This window comes from Leptinotarsa decemlineata, unplaced genomic scaffold (genome assembly GCF_025532065.1).
Source record: "Leptinotarsa decemlineata unplaced genomic scaffold, Ldec_3_MD MMD2_tig00002159_RagTag_RagTag, whole genome shotgun sequence".
Taxonomy (NCBI): domain Eukaryota; kingdom Metazoa; phylum Arthropoda; class Insecta; order Coleoptera; family Chrysomelidae; genus Leptinotarsa; species Leptinotarsa decemlineata.
Genome location: NW_027412574.1, coordinates 6,462,414 through 6,485,098, shown reverse-complemented (window position 1 = coordinate 6,485,098; position 22,685 = coordinate 6,462,414). Strand labels below are relative to the sequence as shown.

The 22,685-nt window shown below is 35.8% G+C and overlaps 1 protein-coding gene across 1 annotated transcript in view; it reads right to left on the bottom strand.

Moving 5' to 3' along the window:
* LOC111512644 (uncharacterized) overlaps positions 1 to 22,685 on the bottom strand; it is a 33,714-nt gene that overhangs the window by 5,199 nt on the left and 5,830 nt on the right. Inside the window, exons 2-5 of the mRNA XM_023168790.2 lie at positions 13,792 to 13,991; positions 6,010 to 6,153; positions 3,532 to 3,619; positions 688 to 906 (exon numbers count right to left, since the gene is read on the bottom strand). Coding sequence (XP_023024558.2) covers positions 688 to 906; positions 3,532 to 3,619; positions 6,010 to 6,153; positions 13,792 to 13,991 — 651 coding nt within the window. The remainder of the gene's footprint in view (positions 1 to 687; positions 907 to 3,531; positions 3,620 to 6,009; positions 6,154 to 13,791; positions 13,992 to 22,685) is intronic.

The window sequence follows — 22,685 nt, the reverse complement described above, 5'->3', positions numbered from 1 at the left end:
AAATAATATACATTCGTAATGTAACACCAGATACCGCAATTTCGACCTGCATTAGATCTCATCAGTGGTGCTAGGGTGAGTCATGAATACATTGTTCCATTCAATATAAGTATGCGAGAACTGAGTATAAGTAAGTATGCACATCACTCATCATCTACGGAATTGACAGAAAACTCAGAACTTGCTATCGAATATAAATATTGCTTAATGAGAAATCAATTTCAGTGTAACACTACAGCTTTCAAAACAACCATAGCTCATTTTTCATTTGGAGGTTCATCTTTGGTAAGCAAGGTTTGAGTTTTCTGTCGACCCCATAGATGGCGTCTTATGAGATGTCCATGCTCACTCATATTCAGAATTATTTTTCAAGTTTTCTGTTGATCCCTCAGATGGTGTGTGCCAGCCACAAGGGTAAGGGAGCTAGGCTCCATACTTACTATCATTGATGACAATTGAAAAAATAATTATTAATGTGTCACTTGTCGTGTTCTAAGCTAAGCTAAGCTGTTTGAGTGTTGTGTTTTGGTGTTTTCTATTGAATTATGGCCATGGCCTGATGGTAGCCTTGGATGACGAAACTTGTGTGGAGAAAAATATTTTCACATTGATGTATGGCCAAAATATTTTCTGGAGAAACTGATACATCAATATAAATCAATGATGTCTAGGTAATATTTCGATTACCTGTGAATGCATTTCCAAATCCTCCTGGATGGAAATTATTTTTCGAAAAATATCCCGGTTCAGAATGGCTCACAGGGTAATGTTGTCGTGGAGGTACAGGCTGGTTGTATTCTGTGCATGGGTAGGGTGGAGGGGAATATGAAGGATAATGATTGTCTGGATTTTGATAATATCCACTTGCTTGATGGTGAGGATCGTATTCAGGTTTGAAACCGTAACCTGAAAATAATACAGAAAAGTGTCATGTGAAACATGTCACCATCTTTTGGAGAGTAGCGTACTTCAGGTAAATTATTCATTTCTGTCAATTACAAATTTTACCTTTTCTATATGGAACCTATTAACTATTATCTGTTTTGTTTCGTTTATAATTAATCATATAGTTATTTGTTTGATTGTTGTACCTCATAAAGTGCAGTAATATACAACGCCTACATTAATGATATATGTAAATTTTTATGTATTGCATGGATTTCGAAGTTATTTTTTGTTTAATTACAATACAATTTATGTACACTCAGTTTAAGTACCTAATCAAAAATCAGTCTCTTTTATACAGTGGAGCACTATTGCAAAATAAAAAATAATTACCTGCCATTGAAGTCTACACCTTTAGTCACTACACCACATAGGTACCTACCTAGTATATGATGACAGTACATCATGTGATAAGTAGTGTTATCTTATCACGAAATGAATCATTTAATGTTATGGTAAACAGTGTATTACTTCAAATAATCCAATCTGTGAAAATGTCCCTTTGTACAATTTTTATTTCATGAATCCACCTGACTGAATTTTTTTTTGTATAATGTTCTAACAGACGATTCTGATTATTCAAATGTCATTATTTATAGGGTTATTCAAATTCGAGTTTGTGTTTAGAGATCTCGTAAACAGTAAGAGGTAGAAGTAGGTTCAATCGTTTTGAAATTACCTATTTTTGAATCTTCAGATCTGGAGCTCTAAGGGAAAAACAGAAATTTTCGAAATTTAGTGTCCTGCTTTATCTTCTTTACTTTCAGAAATATCGGAAGTCTGTTGGTAGACTATCACAATATAATCATAAAAATTTTATACAGGGTTATCATTCGACTTGAGTCACCCTCAACTTTGAAACTTCAAATACGGACCTGTATTTTTTGTAGCAATTATTCGATCGGAAATGTTCATATACTATCGTAAGACCGCATTTCTGGACGCAACTGTTCTTGAAGGATAAGACTAATTATTAGAAAGCAATAACAAACAACTTGCAATCAGAAATGTTCATATACTATCGTTAGACCACATTTCTGGACCCAACTGTTATTGAAGGACGAGTCGTAGAATAAGACAGCATGGAGAAAATCTCCCACTAAGACGTCCCCACGGCTGTGGGGAAGTATTAGTGGGACGTCCCACAGCCGTGGGGACGTCTTAGTGGGAGAAATACGAAAACTTACCAATAAGGAAGCATGGTTTAATCTTCCAGGTGACTGTAATCCAGACGATCTTCCATCCAGAGGATGTTCTCCAAAACTTTTAAGTGAAATTAAAATTTGTGCAACATGTGAAATTATGAATCACTTATGATTTTCATTGAAGTTAGATATGATATATCACAGTATTATATTTGTAGACACAAACTTACTCTTCAAAAGTAGATATTTTTTGAAGTCACTTCATACGAGGTCCAAAATAATATATTCATTACTTGTGACCAGAATTGAATTACCACTATTTGGATTTTGTAGAAAAACACATTCGATATGGTGCTACTTTAAAGAAAATGAATTTGAAATAACAAGTTTTCAGAACTAACAAGTTGTTTGCATTTTACAAGATATTATTCCACTTTTGGATTTTTTGAAATTGATGCGTTTCACGTGACTATTTTTTTTTGGTTGTTTTTCATTTCAACGAAAGCCTTTGTAAAACCCAAAGCTGGTTCATGGCCTATAAATGGAGTTGATGATTCTTATCTGGCACTCTCGTCAGCTCGTTCGTTGCATGCGATGCTTGAGGGTGCTTACACTCAGTATATAGTCAATCTGTTCCTCATTTCTTAACGACATGCCCGTCTCGATGTCATTATTTTTATGTTTTTCAGTGCTCCAAATGCTGTCTGTGAAAATATTGACCCGCTCGTTCCACTGAGGCCTCATATTAATGTTCCTTGCGCATTGAAAGATTGCATACACTTCAGCCTGATATGTACTGACCGAGTGTATAACTGAAATCAAGATTTGTCTCCGTACAGAAAATTGTAGCTCGGTTTTCAACCCATATTGTTTACCAGGTGTTACTGCCGACCATATTTCGATAAATACTAATAATGAGGAAAATCCGACATGACTCACCCATTTTTGTAAATCTCAAATATTCATACCCAAAATTTTTAGTGAAATATATTTTAATGGGACTCATGTTGCCTTGGTGTGATTTGGTTACACCCTTCAAATATCCATATTCCCAAATCGGTCTATAGGTGACCTGAAGTTCAGGTCCAGTGAATTCCTAGTACTGGACAAATATTTATTAATGTTAAATGGAAATTGTCGAAAAGAGCCTACATATAAATTTTGTTATATTGAAATAAAAATTCGTATGTCGGTACGAAACTGAAAAGAAACAGATATATTTGAGATTCTCCATTGGACCATTGACGATTATTTTTCGACTAATAACTAGCAGTGAAAACATATTATAAAATAGTGTTCAAACAAAAAGGGAATCCTGTATGATAGGAACTATTTTAAAAATATTACAATTTAAAATGTCTACTGAAAATCATTAAAAAACAGTGTAAAGCAAAAACATATTTAATGTCTGAATCTATACATTATATTATGGAAATTATTTAAGATCTCAGTACCAGAGTTTCATACTGTTGATGAGCATGTTCTCCTCCATTGAATGGAATGTAGCAGCATCCATGACTTGGGTGAACCTGTAAAAAATATTTGGGGTTAGGTTTCCATAAATTATATAACACAATGAGTTGGGAGCTCTCGTTTTCTAAGAAGAATCTGCAAGGTACCTACTAATTAGTTCTATCACGAAAAGAAACATGGTTATTCTGAAATAAGTCATTCATTTAATTTAGTTTGTAATAGTGTAGTAGTAATTGTCAAAATAATAATGACCAAATCAGCATAGTCACTTAACAGTTTAGTTCAGGAGGCAGCAGCGAGTCAATGTGAACTCGATTCCTATCCGACTGAAGCCCAGTCAGCATTTGGTGCTTGCATAGACTTTGCCTATTTACCTAGATCAGACTTTTTTTCTCTAGTAGGTACTTGGAAACCGCATCTGAATTGTCCATTTCTCCCAAGTCTCCGAAAAACACTGCAGCCTCATGGGCTTATTGCGTTTTTCTTCCATCTTTTTCATGACACCCATTCTAACAATCTTGTTCATTGTACTATATTGTACACGTTCCTTCCTGGATGTATGTCACATTCTTCTGGACATAATTTGGGCTGTCCTTGAAGACCTTGAGACCTTAACTGCCTGCAGTTAAGGTCTCCGTTGTAAGCTGTATTTTGTTAAGGTGTCCTCTTAATGAACAGTGTCCAGTGGGTAGTCCTGTAATTGTTGAATATCCCTTCATAAAGATTTTTCCTTGTAAGAATGTTTCCGGATACGTTTTTCCATTACTTTTTAAATTCATATATAGACACACTTTCTAATCTGATTCCGTACGAAAGCCTTTGTGAAACCCAAAGCTGGTTCATGGCCTATGAATGGGGTTAATGATTCTTGTCTGGTACTCTCGTCAGCTCGTTCGTTGGATGCGATGCTTGAGGGTCCTTACACTCAGTATAAAGTCAATCATTTCCTGTCCGCCAGTTTTCTCATTTCCTAACGACATTCCCGTCTCGATGTCATTATTTTTGTGTTTTTCAGTGCCCCAAATGCTGTCTGTGAAAATATTGACCCGCTCATTCCACTGGGGCCTCATATTAATGTTCCTTGCACATTGGAAGATTGCATACACTTCAGCCTGATGTGTACTGACCGAGTGTATAACTGAAATGAAGATTTGTCCCCGCACAGAAAATTGTAGCTCTCGTCCTATGTTCGGTTTTCAACCCATATGTATACCAGGTGTTTCTGCCGATCATGTTCTGAGAAGGATCGTTCTGGGGAGGAGTGTTCATTCCCTCTCTTCGCGCTTTAATACTTCAACCACCAAGTTTGTGCCGAATATGTATTTTGGTGTCATATGGGTAAATAACATATTTATTGTTTTTCCTGATCCAATGTAACTCGGTGAATTTTTCTGTTTGCATTGGCCCACCTTTGTGTCCCCCATTATAGCAAGATGTAAAGGAGGAAAACTCAAGAGTGTCTCTAATGCAGCTATTGGAGTGGTTTTCATTGCTCCGATTATTCTAAAACATACACATTTTGCAATCTGTTTAGTTTGTTAATAGAGTTCGTTTGTTAAATCTTTGGTCACCAGACTATAGTAGCATATTTGCTTATATGGGTTTAACCACCATGTTGTAGGTGCGTTTCCCCCCGACAGATCTATCTCTCCACTTCGAAGATTTAGAGGTTCTTAAAATTCCATGAATAAAATAAGACATTCGCCTTTATTTGGCCTCTTGAATAGATCTCGGGATTGCTTGTAGGAAGATTGCTTTTGTTCTAACGAATAATGTGGATTTAACTTTGAATCACTCTATGATTTTAAAAATTAAAGCTTAGACGTAATTTGTTGATGTTAGTACATATCAAAGAGGTCAAAGAATTAATGAAGAAATATTTCTGTCGTTGGTATAAGTGATGCCTATTGGATACTGGAAACAGAAGGACAAATATAAACCTTTTGTCAGCATTTATGTTTAAAATCTGTTTTTCCGTTAACCAGCTGTCACACCCCTACGAACGGCAACCCTCAGAAGTCGAAACTGTATTAGTAAATAATACTGTATTAAGTAATCTGTATTGTATTAAATAATTTGTGGAAATACTTCAATCTTAAGCAAACATTAGATTGATGTGATGGAAATGATCTTACTTTACTAGCTAAAAGAGGTGGAGTTGGTACAGATTTTTTTTACAATAGATGAAACAATTTGAAAATTCAAAATCTCAGAGATGACCAAAATTAATCAAATAAAGTAACAGAAAAGAAACGGTTAATATAAACGGAACAAATTGGAAGGGATCAAGTAAAACTCCTCAGCTTCCCTCTCACTGAAAAATATATCTAAACCAACCAGACCAGGGGTTTCAATCTGAAATAGTTGACATACACCAGTGCTGAATTGTGTAAACAAATAACTTTCATCAGTGGTTCATTATAACCCCTCTTCATAATATACTCACTTTTCCAACGGTATGGGAACCTTCGTGATATGCCCTGCCAATATAAAGTGGTTCACCATCAGAAGTTTTACCACCTTCTACAGCGCCTTCTGGAATATCACCACCACTAGTTGGAATCCATTCGAAACGTTGTTCACACAATACCTAAAAAAGTTAAGAGTAATCAAACTGTATCCCTGTAGATAATGATAAATAATTCCTGGTGTATCCTGCTATTCTTGCAAGTGTTATAAATTATTAGTTGAAAGTGATTAATTATTGCTCTGAAGTAAGTATTTGATAGACATAAACACTTCATTGTGAGATTACCACCAGAAGAGGTTTTGAACTAGCATATAATGATAAATAAAGTGTGTTACCAATCAAAGAACCACGAGATGATTTGAAAATCATAGGTTTGCTACACACTATAGTATCTGCCTAAATGTTTTATATCGGTGTTTACTCTGCAAAAGTAGTTTTCAGATTTTTTTTATATTATATTTTAACGACCGATATGTCGGCCAGCGAACATACACATGACATCACCGCAAAAGGAATGCAGTCGGCAACCGCCGATTAAACTCTAGTTGAGTACCGAAACGACTATAGAATTCTAGAACGATCGTTACCGATATATTAAGTCGGCTTCTCAGAAAGTGAATCGAGCGGTTAAACAAGAAATTCAAATAGTGGAAATAAATTAAGCGTTAGTTGCTAAGTGTTGTAAATAAATTAGTTCGTGATAGTGAAATATTGTCGAAAATAAATTTATTTAGGACAGTAAATTCTTTAATTTGTTACAATTGGTGTCAGAAGTGGGATTTGTAAAATAAATCTGTGAGCGCTTGGTGGACAATCTTTGTGTATTGCGGTGAAATTGACTATAAGACTTATTTGTTTGCGCAGAGAGACTGGTGATTCGTTGTGTTTCGCGAAGTGGACAGTACAGGACTACGGAAAAATAAACTGATAGACCTTTCTCGCGAAAAAATAGACTTGTGGAAGTAAATAAATGTTTAGGATTCAATTAAAATAAGTGGACGTATACAGTTTTGTGGAAAATGACAATAAGAGACAAAATGTGTTCGAGGAAAGTGCGCCTAACGGACTTATTTATTCGAAGTTTCTGGGGTGATATGACTTCAATAATGAGCAAACTCGATGAACTTCAACAAAATTCGAATAGCTTGAAGGAAAAGCTTCTAGAAAATACAGAAGGCTCAAAGAAAGAACTTTGTGGTGTGGCGAGTCTACTCGAAGAAAGGATAGGTACCATCGAGACAGAGATAGACAAAATCAGGAAGGAAATGAACACGGAAGTAGAGGAAATCAAAAGCGGAGTTCAGGCAGAAATCTGCAAGGTGAAGGAAACAATTAGCAATTTCCAAAACCAAATCGTTAATTCTGCCCACACCACAGAAATTGTTATCGAAAACTCAATTTCGGAACTGAAAGATGTTAAAATCTGTTCTGAACCAGAAAGCTCTCCATGAAGCCGCCCCAGTTCGACGGAAAAACTTCTTGGGCAAATTACCGCCGACAATTCGAAGCTGCGGCCAGAGCGAATGGATGGAATGCAGGAGAAAAGGCGGTAGCATTAACACTGGCGTTGCATGGAGAAGCAACGAATATTTTGTAAACCCTCACGGCCCAAGAACGGGAAGACTATGACCAACTTATGACCAACGGTATGTGCAGGCCTACCTAGATCACGTTTACCATTCACAGCTGAAGAACCGCTACCAGAAATCAGGAAAATCTCTACAGGAATTTGAAGCCGACATTACTCGATTGGTTCGTCTGGCATATCCTGCTACACCGGAAAATGTAATGGAGCGGTTAGCAATTCAGGCATTCTTGGACGGACTTCGCGACCAAGAAACTAGTGACACTAGCTCGTCCCAAACATCTCGTGGATGCACTGGCAAGAGCTCTGGAGTGTGAGGCTGTAAAATAATCCTATACGAGCCAGAGCAAAGTTCTAACTATCGAGGAAGATGGACAGGTGCTTGCTGATATTGAGGCCACCATTAGAAAGGTGATAAAAGAAGTGTTGCCTGAGAGAAAACAAATGAGATGCTGGAACTGTTGGGCATGTGCGTAGCAAATGTCCAAGCATTCAAAGAACCAACACCAAATCAGGAAAACTAGAGAGGTTCGATGAGAAGGAGCAATCGTTAGCCTGTATCCAGCAAGCCCTCTGTAAAAAACGCAGATGACTTGTCACGGAGACTGCTCACATTGTCGACGAGCAGAAGAGAAGGAAGCAGCTATTTGTAGAACTAAAGCTATAGGCGCTAGCGGTTAAGTCCGACTGGGCCCAATAGAACTCTCTTTCCTTGGAAAACGGGGTTCTGAAGCGGGTGTTGGAGCCTGAAGACGGTAGAGAAGAAAGGCGCCAGACAGTGGAATCCAGGAGCAGACGACGGGAGGTGCTCAAAGAAATCCATGATGGAGTCACTGGAGGACATCTGGGAGTAACAAAGACCCACCACAAAGTAAGACAACGGTTTTACTGGGTTAATTGTCAAGCCAACGTCAAGGACTGGTGCAGAAAATGTTGCTGTATGTGCTGCCAGTAACGAACCTCGGATACGACCGAAAGCTCCAATGCGCCAGTATAACGTGGGTTTTGAGAGAATCGCCATCGACATCGCCGGCCCGTTCCCAGAGTCCGACCGTGGGAACAAATACATCCTGGTAGCCATATACTACTTCAGTAAGTGGGCAGAAGCCTATGCCCTACATAGGCTTGGTCCTGCATTCGGACCAGGGCAGAAATTTCGAGTCCAACATGTTCCAAAATATATGTTGGACATTCGAAAGACCAGAAACACAGCCTTACATCCTCAGTCCGATGGAATGGAGGAACGGATTAATAAGACCATAAACCGCCACTTGTCCAAGGTGTTCTCTGACTGTCAAAGATACTGGGACCAGTACCTACCTGTTGGCCTATCGTTCGGCAGTGCACGAGTCAACCGGCCAAACCCCTGCCAGTATTATAATGGGCCGAGAGTTGCGGTTTCCTTCCGATCTGAAATTTGGGACGCCACCAGAACAAGACACTGCGGGGAAAGACTATGTCAGCAAACTTCGACAGAGAGTGGACGACAACCATGAACGAGTCTGCTTGAACATCCGGAGTGCGATAGGATGAAGAAGGCCTATGATATTGAGGCGAATGCTGGAGGATTCGAAACCGGTGATTAATTTGTCGATACAACCCTAAGCGACGCCGTGGTTTAGCACCGAAGTTGCGGAACTCGTGGGAAGATCCGTACAAAATCATGAAGAAGATAAATGACCTCGTCTACCGAATCCATAAGCCACCTCGAGGAAAGCCTAGGGTCGTCCATTTTAATAGATTGGCTCCACCAGAGGATGAAATGACGTTCTCGAAGTTAATGTCTTTATACTCGAACGGACAAAAGTTCGTACATGGGGTAACTCAAAAAGAGCCACGAGACCTTTTCAAGGTTCCAGTTGGTTACGCACTAGCTCACTGCGTGGCAGAGGATCTCTGAATGTCCAGGGGTATCGCTGTAGAATTCAACAAGAAATTCGGTCAGCTCCAAACATTACGAGAACAAAATCCTGAAGTCGGAGGAGTGTTACCAGTTGAAGAAGGGTGAAAGAAACATTTTCTACTCAGTGACCAAAAAGCATTCTCGAAACAAACCGTCCTATGAAGATGTCTGGAGCAGTCTTACCAGACTGAGGTACACGATGCTCGACCAGAGTCTCGTGGATTTGGCAATCCCGAAAATAGAATGTTGGAAACGATCTTCAGATCCAGCGGCATCAAGATTTTGGTGTGCGATAACCATCTTCCACGACCGAGCATGAAGACTGTGGAGTGTTACTTCCATCGAACTTCACAGTGCAGATATGGGGAGTCCTGCAGGTATCGACACACGCCAATGATGACATTTCGGGGCGAAAAGTCTTCGAAAAGGGTAACAATGTAACGAATCTGAAGCCGCCCCTGACCGATATGTCGGCCAGCAAACAAACACATGATTTCACTGCAAAATGAATGCAGTCGGCGACCGCCGATTAAACTTTAGTTAAGTACCGAAACGACTATAGAATTCATGAAAAAAATATGTCGAGGATTTAGAATTGAAGTGAACTGGTCCTATCTCACAAAATGGCCGAGGGTTTTGGAATTTCTTCCTATTCTTCTTCCATTTCAGAATTGGAAAACTCTTGGAAAAACCAAACATTAAAACGGTTTTCAAACCCACCAAGAAGATATAACAAAGTCTCAGGTTGGCTAAAGACAAAAGAGACCCACATCAGCAGCCGAGGTATATCGCATACCGTGCACTTGTGGGAAGTTATATATCGGCACCGTTAACAGATCCATGGGAACCAGGCTGAAGGATCATGAAAGAAACTGCAGACTAGGCCACACGGACAAATCGGCTGTGGCGGAACACGCACTCAGTAAAGGAAACCACATGGTTCTGTTTGAAAACACAAAACTCATTGCCCCCACACAGGGATATCATAGCCGACTGGTAGGTGTGGGAGGCAATAGAGATCCACAAACAAACGGATAATTTCAACAGAAAAGAAGAAACTGTGAATATCCACCAAATATTGAATCCCATTTTTAGAAGTTGAAAAATAGAAAATAGCTTGACGGCTGGTAGAAAAATGTCAACGAATTTTATTGACAATTCACCCAATCCAGGTACAATCACACCAGAATGGCAGAGTCAACATAAACACGCTTTATGCGATTTACCTTATCCAGGTACAGGTATTAGCACACCTAACTACCTGAATTAACATAAATAGGCTTTACGCAGACGTAACATCCAGTCATCGGAGAACTCAGGACGTATAATGCTCTGAGGAAGCCACTCGCGCCAGCGAAACGTTAGGAAGAAAATTCCAGACGGACTTCATACCCGAAAAATGGTGACACTGGTCTCATCTCAGTTTTCACACCCTATAAATACTCAAAATTTTCTTAATATTTCATTTTCAGCTTTTTCATGTTTATGTAGTGTCCAGTATTCTTTCGCTACGTTATCAAAAATATTTCATGAAAAATAACGAAAAATAACATGATGCAAGATGACATTGCAACTGAAAAACCAAGATCAACTTTTCAATCGCCAGTATTCGAAGACAGGCACTTGCATTGTATCAAGAATTAATGTGTTCTGTTTTGGTGGCTAAAAATTTTTAGAATAAAGTTGCCATGTCAGTGTGTGGCTGGTCTATCTGTTGAAAATAATAAAATCTACGTTCATTTGTGAATTTTTGCAGAGAAACGTCGAATGAATTAAAAAAATACAGTGAAGTGAATTATAAGATATTTTATTCAGCACCATAAATGGATAATAATAATAATTAATAAAATACCCCTACTTCAAATTATTTATTTTATTATTATTAAAAACTCAAAATATTTTCACCGAAAATACATTATGAATAATTGTTACATGGATCTTATACATTCAAGAAACACACAGTAACTCTGTAACTACTGCTTCTACTCATCTCAGAGGCTTAGCTAGGAGACTGTAATTTCAAGATGTCAAATTTTCTGAAGACTTGTACTGAAACTTTTTTGCAATTGAATTGCTTTTGTGAGCACTGAAATTGTCATCTTCCTCAAAATGTTCATGAATTTCTATATAATTATTCAGAATCTTTGAAGAAAAGATATCCAGTGATAATAATTTACTAATGAAGCTAACTTAGTAGCCGAAACTTATTTCTCAAGAATTGTTTTTCTTCCAGTTATAGTTCTAGGATGATACATGTCATGTTTTCAAGGTTCTTTAATAAATGGAAAACTCATTTTACGAAAATATGGATTTTATTGAATTGCCGCAGTGAATAGTAACTAGATCCTCACCATTGGGATCTCGGAAATTATGAGAGATACAAAGATGGTTAAATTGGGACAAAGTTGTGCATTTACCTGACTAACAATATGCCGTTGAGAAAGTTCTGAAATTCCGACTACCGATATCCGGAGGTATCCGGAAAAAACAGAAATGTCGAAAAATGGTTTTTATTTTTTTCTGACTTTATTTTTCGAAATAGCTGAAAAAGCAAATGCGCCACTGGAATCAATGAAGTCGGCCCGGAGCACCAATTCATTTTCATTGTTGTTTTTATTTTATTTTTATCGTTGTTTTAATTGTTGAATAGAAAATAAAATTTTAATTTTTCGAAGGAACCTTGAGTAATCTGTTAATCTTGCTATTATAAGCTGCTACTTTGTGTTGATATGAATAGGTAGAATCGTAATATATAGTAATATCCGTGTAGGACGGTTTGTGATAAATTGAAAAATCATGTTTGTTGTTCATTCTACTAATTGTTAAGTCCAAGAAATTGATTGAGTTGTCTGCTTCTACTTCAATAGTGAATTTAATGTTTTCATGAATTTTGTTAAAATTCCTATGAAAAGTATCTAATTTACAGGTACTAAGGACAATTAGATACTTTTCATATGGGAATATCAAAATATTGAGGACTTTTAACACAGCATTGTTAGGAAGTTCGGAAGATTGATGAGGAGGGAAATTAATCGTGCAGTGAATAATATTCGAAGAAGGGCACAGTTGTGTTATCATGAACAAGGCAAGCATTTTGAGCATTTGCTGTGATTTACTTTTGTTTTTACATTTTAGTTAATTGTTATTCGTTTAAAGTTCTATTTTCATTGAAAAGGACACAATGTCTAATTTACCTCATACACACCTCATTTATCAAATTTTGATGTTTGATTCTGTCTCCGTAATTTTTCATTGGCTTTTCAAACGATCCAATAACTTGAACATAGTTGGATGTGGTTGTCGTCTTTCGGGATACAAGTTTAAATACATTTTCGATGTCCTAACACTGTTTCTATCGTATTTGTAATATATTTGTGTCATATCTCTTTTTTCATTATTCGTGAAAGCCATTTTTCGCCAAAAATTCAATGACTTGTACAATAACAAAGTGTCATTGAGTGAAACAAATTGAAAGTCAAATTTAGAAATATCAAAATCAAAGCCTATTATGATACGAATGAATTATTTTCAATATTTCTAATTTTTCGAAAAAGAATGATAACTTATGGTACATCATTGAAAAGGTAAAGTCTGATTCTATTCAAAAAAGAAAGAATACATTGTAGTACCCATAAGAAAAAAGTTGATGATGGTGGCCGAAAGACGAAACGTCGGGTAGCAAATATGAAAACATCATATATGTAGCAGGAAAAAAGTGGCAATGTGGAAGTGCAATTTATTTTCTAAACCTTCGAAAAATACAGCCAGAAAAAAAAATAAAAACCATTTTCCGAAATTTCTGTTTTCTCCGGATATACTCGGAATTTTAGAACTTTCTCAACGGCATATTGAGTCAGGAAAATGCGCAACTTTGCCCCAATTTAACCATCTTCGTATCTCTCATAGTTATCGAGATCCCAATGGTGAGGATCGAATTTGAAACACCCTGTATAGAGGGAGGACCCAGGAGTCTTGTTTAATGGTATTTGATTTTTGATAATTTGATTTTTGCGTTTTTCGTCAAACGTATTGTTGGTATTTCAAAGCTCTATATTTTCTGAAAGAGCGAAAAGATCTTCAAAAATTAAGGCGTACAGGAAATAAAAATAATTTTTAATATGGTAGCATTTGATTACCATTCCCATTGAAAAAATGGCAAGTTTTTGGATTTCGCCGAGAAGTTTTTTTCCACCTTTTGCTTCCTTGTGGAAGGTTTTTGATGATCCAACCGTTATACGCCAATGAATTCAATATTCTCATTATTATTTACCTGGAATCGTTCAACGCCGACTTCTGCTCCATTGTAGCAAACATAGGCTATCCGCTTTCCCGGAATCACCTTTGCTGGAAGCCAATCTCCTTCGTGAAAAGCTCTACCGACGAAAATTTCTTCACCGTCCACATCAACGCCTCCTGGAAGAGCGGTTGAGGGAATGCGGCCATAGGCTACTGTGTCTACCCAATAATAAGCTGAAAAAGTAATTCAATAATCACCTTTGCGAAGTTACCTATAATACTTAAATTAGTTATTAAAGTTTTCTAAAGATAATGCACTCACCATATAAACTAATCGGCTTCGTCAAGAAGCTGGGTTTATTTGGTCGAGTTTGAATAGGTGTGAGCCACAATAAACCCTTGCGGGTTTCGGTGGAGGGTCGAATAGACCCACTCACTTTTGACCTAATCTAACCTAACCTATCAAAGTTTTCACAGTATTATTCAACCACAAGATCTTTTTCATTATTAGACAAAATAATAATCAGTGTATGTTGTTAACAATAACTCGTATTGATTAATAAAAATTATTTCTTAAGAAGATGCATTAGCACATGAAAATCCTTAAAGTGCCCTGGATTCAAATCGCTGTATAAAAACCTTATGCATAGAAACCCTGGTGTTTTACCGATTCGCTATTTTTGTCAAAATCTCTCGACGCAAGAAATGATATTTTGATAGATGTAACAAGATTTGTTTCCAAATAATAATAATAATGATTGTCGGACCCAATCATCACTTACCCCACGGTGTGGGGAATGGTCGTTGGTTGATAATGCTGGCACGCCCTCCCGAATGTATCGAGGCTTCGGGGGATAGAATCTGACCAGCGCATACTTCGGAATTCAACAGTAAAACCTGTTTGGACCATATCTTTTTTAAATCAAATAGTCCTGATTTACTAAAACAACAATTACAGATCAATATACTACTTTATACTCCAAGTCGTTTTTACTACAAAGGAAAAAGTTGAAGTAAATAGCAAATTCATGAAATGTTTGAATGATAATAAAATACACAATGTATTCAACAATATGTGCTGGTGTGACATCCTGTATATAGTTTGTTAGTGTAGCACTCTGTACATAGTACTTTTTTATATATCATCTACGTATCGATGGGTAGTATGTCTAGGTGAGCGACAGAATAAAGAACGAAGAATAAGAAATTGTTTTATTTAAGTCTAATACATCACAAGTGGCGACGAGTGATATTCTGACTTATAAAAAGTGCAAATTAATTTTTTTACGCTCAGCAGTGTCGATAAAATGGCGGAAGCTGTACAGTATAAGAGACATATTCAGGAATTCAATCTTGCTACGTCGGATTGGTCGATTTATAAACGTCGTTTGAACAATTATTTCACGGCAAAAGTGAACGGAAACGTGCCATTCTTTTAAGTTTATTGAATGAAGAGGCGTATCAGCTACTATTCAATATGTTCAATCCAGAAGAACCTGAAACAAAATCTTACGAAGATATTGTGAAATCCATCGACAATTATTTTCAACCGGTAGTGTCTGTTTTTGCGTGTCGCGAAAAATTTTTTCGATGCACGAAAATCAGTAATGAATCTCCAAAAGAGTGGGCTGCAAGACTGCGATCATTAGTGGCAAATTGCAAATTTTCTGGAATTGAGGAAATTAATAAGGCTTTAGTAAATAGTTTTATCATCGGCTATGACTCTGGTCTAGTGAAGGATAGGCTATATGAAGAAAAAGAAACAGTGACTTTTGCTGAAATCATAGAAGTTGCGTCTTCCAAAAGTACGGTTGCACAAAATTGCAACAGGACTGTCAAGCTGGAACCGGAAATCTACTACACGAATAACAAGTCCAGATCTTCTGAGCAGAAGAGACCTCTTTCATTTCGAGCGTCATCGTCAAGGAAAAACAACTGTGGAGACAGCATTCCAGCAAGTACGAGCGGCGGCAATTCGAGATCAGGAGGTGGCAGCAAGTGTTCTTATAGAAATTGTAACTGTCATATATGTGATAAAAAATGGCATCTTGCTCCTATGTGACCAAATAAAAGAAATGCAAATTCATTTAAAGAATTGAATGAAAAAAGAAATAACTTTTTAGAATCGGAAGACTATTCTCTTTACAGTTTGGAAGCAAAAACCAACCCGGTTTTTATAAAAATTTGTATAGATAATAAATCGTTCACTTTTATTTTGGATACTGGAGCAAGTTATACGGTAATTTCTCGCACATTTTATGAACAAAATAGCGAGGAAAAAAATTTGAAAACAACTGACAAGGTTTTTTGTTTGTACAAAATTTTTCAGAGCTCGTCCTTTACCTTTTGCCATTAAAGGAGGGGTGGAAAAGGAACTTCAGCGATTAAATGATCATGGAGTAATCCAACAGGTTCAGTATTCTGAGTGGGCATCTCCTATTGTCCCAGTTTTGAAAAGATGGTACCGTTAGGATATGCGGAGACTTTAAGGTTACTGTGATCCTTTCATCGAAATCGACCCGTTTCCTCTTCCAAAAATAGAAGACCTCTTTGTCAAACTACAAGGTGAAATAATTTTACAAAGCTCGATCTATCAAATGCGTATCATCAAATTTGTTTAGATGAACCATCAAAAAATTAGTAGTGATATCTACCTATAAGGGTTTATTCCAATATAATGGAACACCCTTTGGTATTGCAAGTATACCGGGAAAATTCCAAAGAAGATTAGAATCACTTTTACAAGATTTAGATGGTATTGTCTGCTTTCTGGATGACCTCTTATTTACAGGTAAAAATCGCAATGGACATATCAGAAGGTTGGAAGCTGTGTTAGCTAGATTGGAAAATGCAGGATTGAAATTGTCACTGAAAAAGTGCGAATTTTTCAGAAGTAAAATATTTTATTTGGGCTATGACATAGATAAAATTGGTCTGCATACTTTCGAATCGAAAATTCTAGCTATAAAACACGCTCCAGTTCCTCATAATATTACTTCATTGAAATGTTTTTTGGGATTAATTAACTATTATGGGAAATTTGTTCCAAATCTTTTTTCTGTGTTGCATCCGCTGTATAACCTGCTCAAGTCGAATTCAAGATGGGAATGGTTTGATGAATGCGAATTCGCATTAGAGAAGGTTAAACAGTTGTTGATGTCAGCACAAGTATTGGTGCATTATGATGAGAATTTACCATTACGTTTAATAACGGATGCTTCATATAAAGGCCTGGGGGCTGTGATCACTCATATAATGCCTGACGGTTGTGAGAAGCCTATTGCTTTTGCCTCGAGAACCTTGTCAGAGGCTGAAAAAAATTATTGTCAAATTGAAAAAGAAGGTTTAGCAGTTATTTTTGGTCTTTGCAAATTCAATAATTATTTATACATGAGAGAGTTTACGTTAGTCATTGATAATAAACCTCTGATGTATATTCTTCATCCAAAAACAAATATTCCACAGTTTTCTGCAGACTTCGCAGATGGGCCTTGATTTTGTCTAACTACCAGTACAATATTGACTATGTGAAATCAGAAGACAATCACGCCGATTTTTTGTCTAGGAAACTTTTACCTTTAGGTGAAAACAGTTTACATCAGGTAGATTTAAATTTTGTCAGTTATTTTTCTGACAATGGAGATTTTCCTCTTGATTTTCTTCAGATTAAAGATGCAACACAAAGAGATGAAACATTAGTAAAAATTATAAAGTATTTGAAATCAGGTTGGCCCAACGATTCATACAAATTAAAACACAAAAAAAAATTCAAATCATTTTATAGAATAAGGAATGAATTATCGATCGAATCGGATTGCTTACTATGGAATAATAATAATAACTTCTTTGCAAAAAAATATTTTAAAGAGTCTACATGCTAGTCATATGGGTGTGGTGAAGATGAAAAGTCTTGCACGATTATATTTCTGGTGGCCAGGGCTCGACAAAAAAAATTGAAGAAATTTGTAAAACTTGCGAAAGTTGTCTTATGTATAAAAAATCACCAGATAAATCTAGGTTGACTTGTTGGCCGTGGCCGGAACAACCTTGGTATAGGTTGCAATAAGTATTTTTTAATAGTTATGGATGCTCATAGTAAGTGGTTGGAAGTCTATCATATGTTCTCTATTACCTCGAGTTTGACAATAGAGATTCTAAGGGGTTGTTTCGCGCGTTTTGGATTACCAAATCAGATCGTGACAGTTAATGGTACATCTTTCTGTTCTCAAGAATTTGAGAAGCTTTTAGCTCAGAATAATGTAGGTCATTTTACGACACCTCCTTAACATATTTCCTTTAATCGTGCGGCGGAGAATTGCGTGAAAACAATCAAAACGGCTCTTTTGAGTGCTCTTGGTAAAGTAACCAAACAAATATCAATTTAGTTCCCAATAACTTTTTATTTGACTATCGCAACACTCCTCACTGTACTTCAAAAAGTAGTCCTGCCAAATTAATGTTTGGAAGGAATTTGAGAACTCGTTTTGGCTCACTATTGCCAAATTCAAATATGGTTGTAAAAATATGGTCCTTAAAGCACAGAATAAACGAAAATTATATTTTAGAGGTAAAAGAGTAGTGAAGTGCGTTCCTGGAGAATCTGTGACAGTGAAAGATTATAGAAATGCGGTTAAAGTGATTTGGGTTAAGACTAGAATTGTCAGGAAAATTGGAAGGTCGACATATATAGTTGAAGTACCGGAATTAAATAGTATTAAATGGAAGCGACACATTAATCAGATAAAAAAACTTCATATCAAAGATGCTATATTGCCTAATGGAAATTTTCAGAGTTCAACCTATAATAATACAGTTCACGATGTTGAAGTTGTTCCAAATACCTTTCCACTTCTCGTGACATGAACTGTTTGAATGAAAATGTAATCTCGCGACCAAAGCGTACGGTAAAGCCATCTGAACGCTTAACTTATAATTGAATATATAATTGAATTATATAATAATATATATGTGTATATATTTTTTAAGGGGTAGATGTGACATTCTGTATATAGTTTGTTAGTGTAGCACTCTGTACATAGTACTTTTTTATATATCATCTAATGGGTAGTATGTCTAGGTGAGCGACAGAATAAAGAACGGAGAATAAGAAATTGTTTTATTTAAGTTGAATACACCACAGCTGGGATGATGTGTACTTTGCAACAAGAGCAATTATCGAAATTACCGCAAATGCACTCAAAACATGCACAAAGAGACGCCAAATACACAGGAAAACCGTTAAAATACCACCTTGGGTAACAAATGGATTGCTGAATTCCATTAACAAAAAAAAAACGAATATGATGACATAAACAAAACATATCGAAACAAGCTCAACTCATTGATCCAGAAGACAAAATCTAATTTTTACAAAAAACAAATCTATAACAATCTTTTGGGATGTTACCGAACAAATATCAAAACCAAACTTTGTTATACATGAAATGAAGAATCCTTGAAATAATGATATTATAACAGATACAACGCAAATTGCAAACGCATTCAATTCATCCTTCGTAGAAACGGGCAGAACTCTTGCCAAGAAAATCGAAAATGACGAAAATTTCGAAATAAAAAGGTCATCTATTTCAAACTCATTTGTTTTTGAACCGATTGACTCAAGGGAAATCAAAAAAACAATGCTACAGCTCAAGAATAACAAGGCAATAGGATGGGATGATTTATAATCGGAAACTAAGTATAAAACGTATATCAGTCTACATTGAAGATCCTCTAACCTATACTCTCAATCAAAGAAGGAGTATATCCTACTGATTTAAAAGAATCGATAATTTTACCACTTTTAAAAAAGAGGGATACATCGATTATTGCAAATTATCGTCCTATATCCTTGATAACCCATTTATAAAAACTATTCAAAATGATTATTAGAAAGGGGCTTGTTTCGTGTTTCAATATAAAACAATATCAAACAGCCAATTTGGATTTAGGGAAAACTTATCAATTCAAAATGATGTTCCATCATTGACATCGAAAGTTTAAATGAAAGTAAACAATCTCTGTGCATATTCATAGACTTATCGAAAGCTTTTGACACTGTTAGTCATCATCTTCTCTTACAGTCTCTATTAGAGGACATTGGAATGCGGGGTAATAACTTGAAGTTATTTGACGAGAAGAAGTCAGAGAGTTAGAATTAATGACGTACAGAGTAGAGAAATGAAGATCGACTATAGCGTACCTCAAGGCTCTGTGCTAGGAACAATTTTAGTCAATGTATATGTATATAAACGAAAGTTCTCATTAAACAATAGGGGTAGTATAATTGGTTTTGCGAATGACACAGCCATCTTTAATGAAGCTGATAACTGGAATTCTTTAAAGATAACCGTTGAAACGGAATATCCTCTTATAAAACAATGGTTGGATAAAAAGTGATCAACTGTTAATGTTGATGAAACGTGTTACCTTCCATTCTGTTGTAACTCTGTCGGAATGCCTCTTTTCGATCACATAACGATCGCTGCTGATACACCGTTTCATATACAACAAGAACACAAAGTGAAATATTTGGGTATAGTTATTGATATTTCTCTAAAATGGGATCTCCATATACAAAGTATACAGTTAATAAACGTAGGAAAATCTTATTTAAATTTAGGAAACTCAAAGAAACCCTTCCGCTAAGATACTTAAAATTTTGTACTATTTTCCTTGTGGAAAGTCACATATGCTATGGAATAGCAGTGCGAGGCGGAGCTCTGAATATACTCATATTCATGTTATTGAAGTTAAGCAAAAGCAATTTTTAAACTAATATTTTCTAAGAACAACACAGGTTCTTCTGTTGATCAATGATTCTCACTAGAATTGAGATTTAATGACAGTCTGTGTTATGTAATATCACAATACGCCAATCTGAATACATTTAATTCTACATCTTTCTCTATTAAAATATGGGATTCTTTAATGTAGGTAATGATTTTTAAGGATTAATTTAATAGTTTTTTAAAGCTTCAACGGGATCAGAAATATCAATATAAATATGATCACTCATACCGTTTTCAGTGAAATAGATATTTTCATGTTTTCGACTATGTTTAGTTTAGGGTTAACAATTTATATTGTTTAGAGTTGATATCCTAGATTGTTCCGTAATCTGGTTTAAGGTTTTATTTATACGAGGCCTTACTTTTCGTTTGATCATATTTTGAGATATTCATATTTATTTACTTTAACTGCCACTGTTTCAATTATTACTCATTAATTCATCAGTGTATCTGATTATGTATTAACCATATAATATTGCCTACAATTTTGCCTACATATCAATAATAATTTCAACTTTATTCCCTCAAAACATCAATCATCGTAAATGATTTTTGATAAAGAAAAAACGAAATTATTTTCCTAAAATAAAAATCCAATAAAACTAAAACATTTTTGATCACGTGGGCAAAATAACACAATAACATCAACATTACACTGGATGAAACTAGAGCAAGGCCCAGAAACCAAAGTAAAAGTTAGAATGAAAGACGAAGAGAGGAAGAATCTTGTTCGACAGTCCATGTCAAAGCTTGGTTTTGCAACTGGACCGCCTTGGGGAGCCTCTTTTATCGTTTATATTCGTGAATTGAGTCTTCTGTCGATCCCACAGATTCATAGATGGTGTACCAACCAGATAGGGAGGATCGAAAATAAATAGATCTAGATACATGTGTTTCACATATCTCTGTCTAATAATGTTCATTTCATTGCGAAATCAGGATGCTAAAAATTATTGTTGTCAAGCTCTCAATCTCAGGGTCGGCAGGAAGGTGAGTTTTCGCCATCTGAAAATTTGGAGTTTTGTTTTATTTTTCATAATTTATTAAAAATTTGATACAATTCAAATTCTCATGATATTTTGAAAATTTAATATATTATTGTTATATAAGAATTTTATGAAGGAAACAAAAACGGAAAATAGTTCACAGAGAAGTTTTCGAAAACATAATTTTCTCTTTAAAAAAAAATAGATTATTGAAGAAATCTCTAATTTGATGAAAACATTGACAACTAAACTGTAAAACATAGTGAGTCAATTAAAATGCGTTTCTATTTAGTAGAATCTCGTAAACGCCTGATGGAAAACGAGTACTTCCCTAACTAATAGCACGGTAGACATTATTTTATATCCGGCAGTAATTTATGTATGTTTCTCCACAGAGGATGCTTCTATTTCGCCCAGCCGCAGGACCTCACTAAAATCAATGGAGTTATCACCTACAGACCGTTTTCGCGGTATTATTTCAACAGTAAAAATCTAACTAAAACCATATTAACGTTTGGTACTCGACTGATTTCAGCAATACTCCACCATCGATTTCATAAAACATCTTCATATGGATAATCGACTTTCTCTGAACAGAAAGCTGTCGAAACTGATATGTTCGTATTCTCATGTGCCTATTAATTTCTATTTCTATAGGAATTATAAATTTAATGATCTATTAAACGTATTTATAAAAAAACAATTTTAATTTTTTAAATATTTTTTGAGAGATTTTTTTTTTGATAGGAATCAATGTTTCTTACTATTTTTTGGATCTTTAACCTTCCATAATCTGATAAACAAACCAAATTCAAATGAATTTCTTCCAAAATGTAAACTGAAAAATTCACTCCGAAAAATTACTGCGTAGGTAATGTTACGTTTTTCCCCGTGTGTTGATCAATAATTGACTACACTGAACAATAATCAAACTTAACTTTATTTCACTTCAACTACCACAACCACTTCCACTAAAACTTCAACTATTATTCGAATATTTATCGCCTTACTAGATCATTTTGCGTACTGCACTGTAACTTCCACTTGACTGTGTCGATATGCTCGTGGCTAGCATTCATATATCGTAATCGAATACGGCAGAATATTCTTTGAAATTTCATCGAAATCGGCAGCATTATTCTCGCCCCATC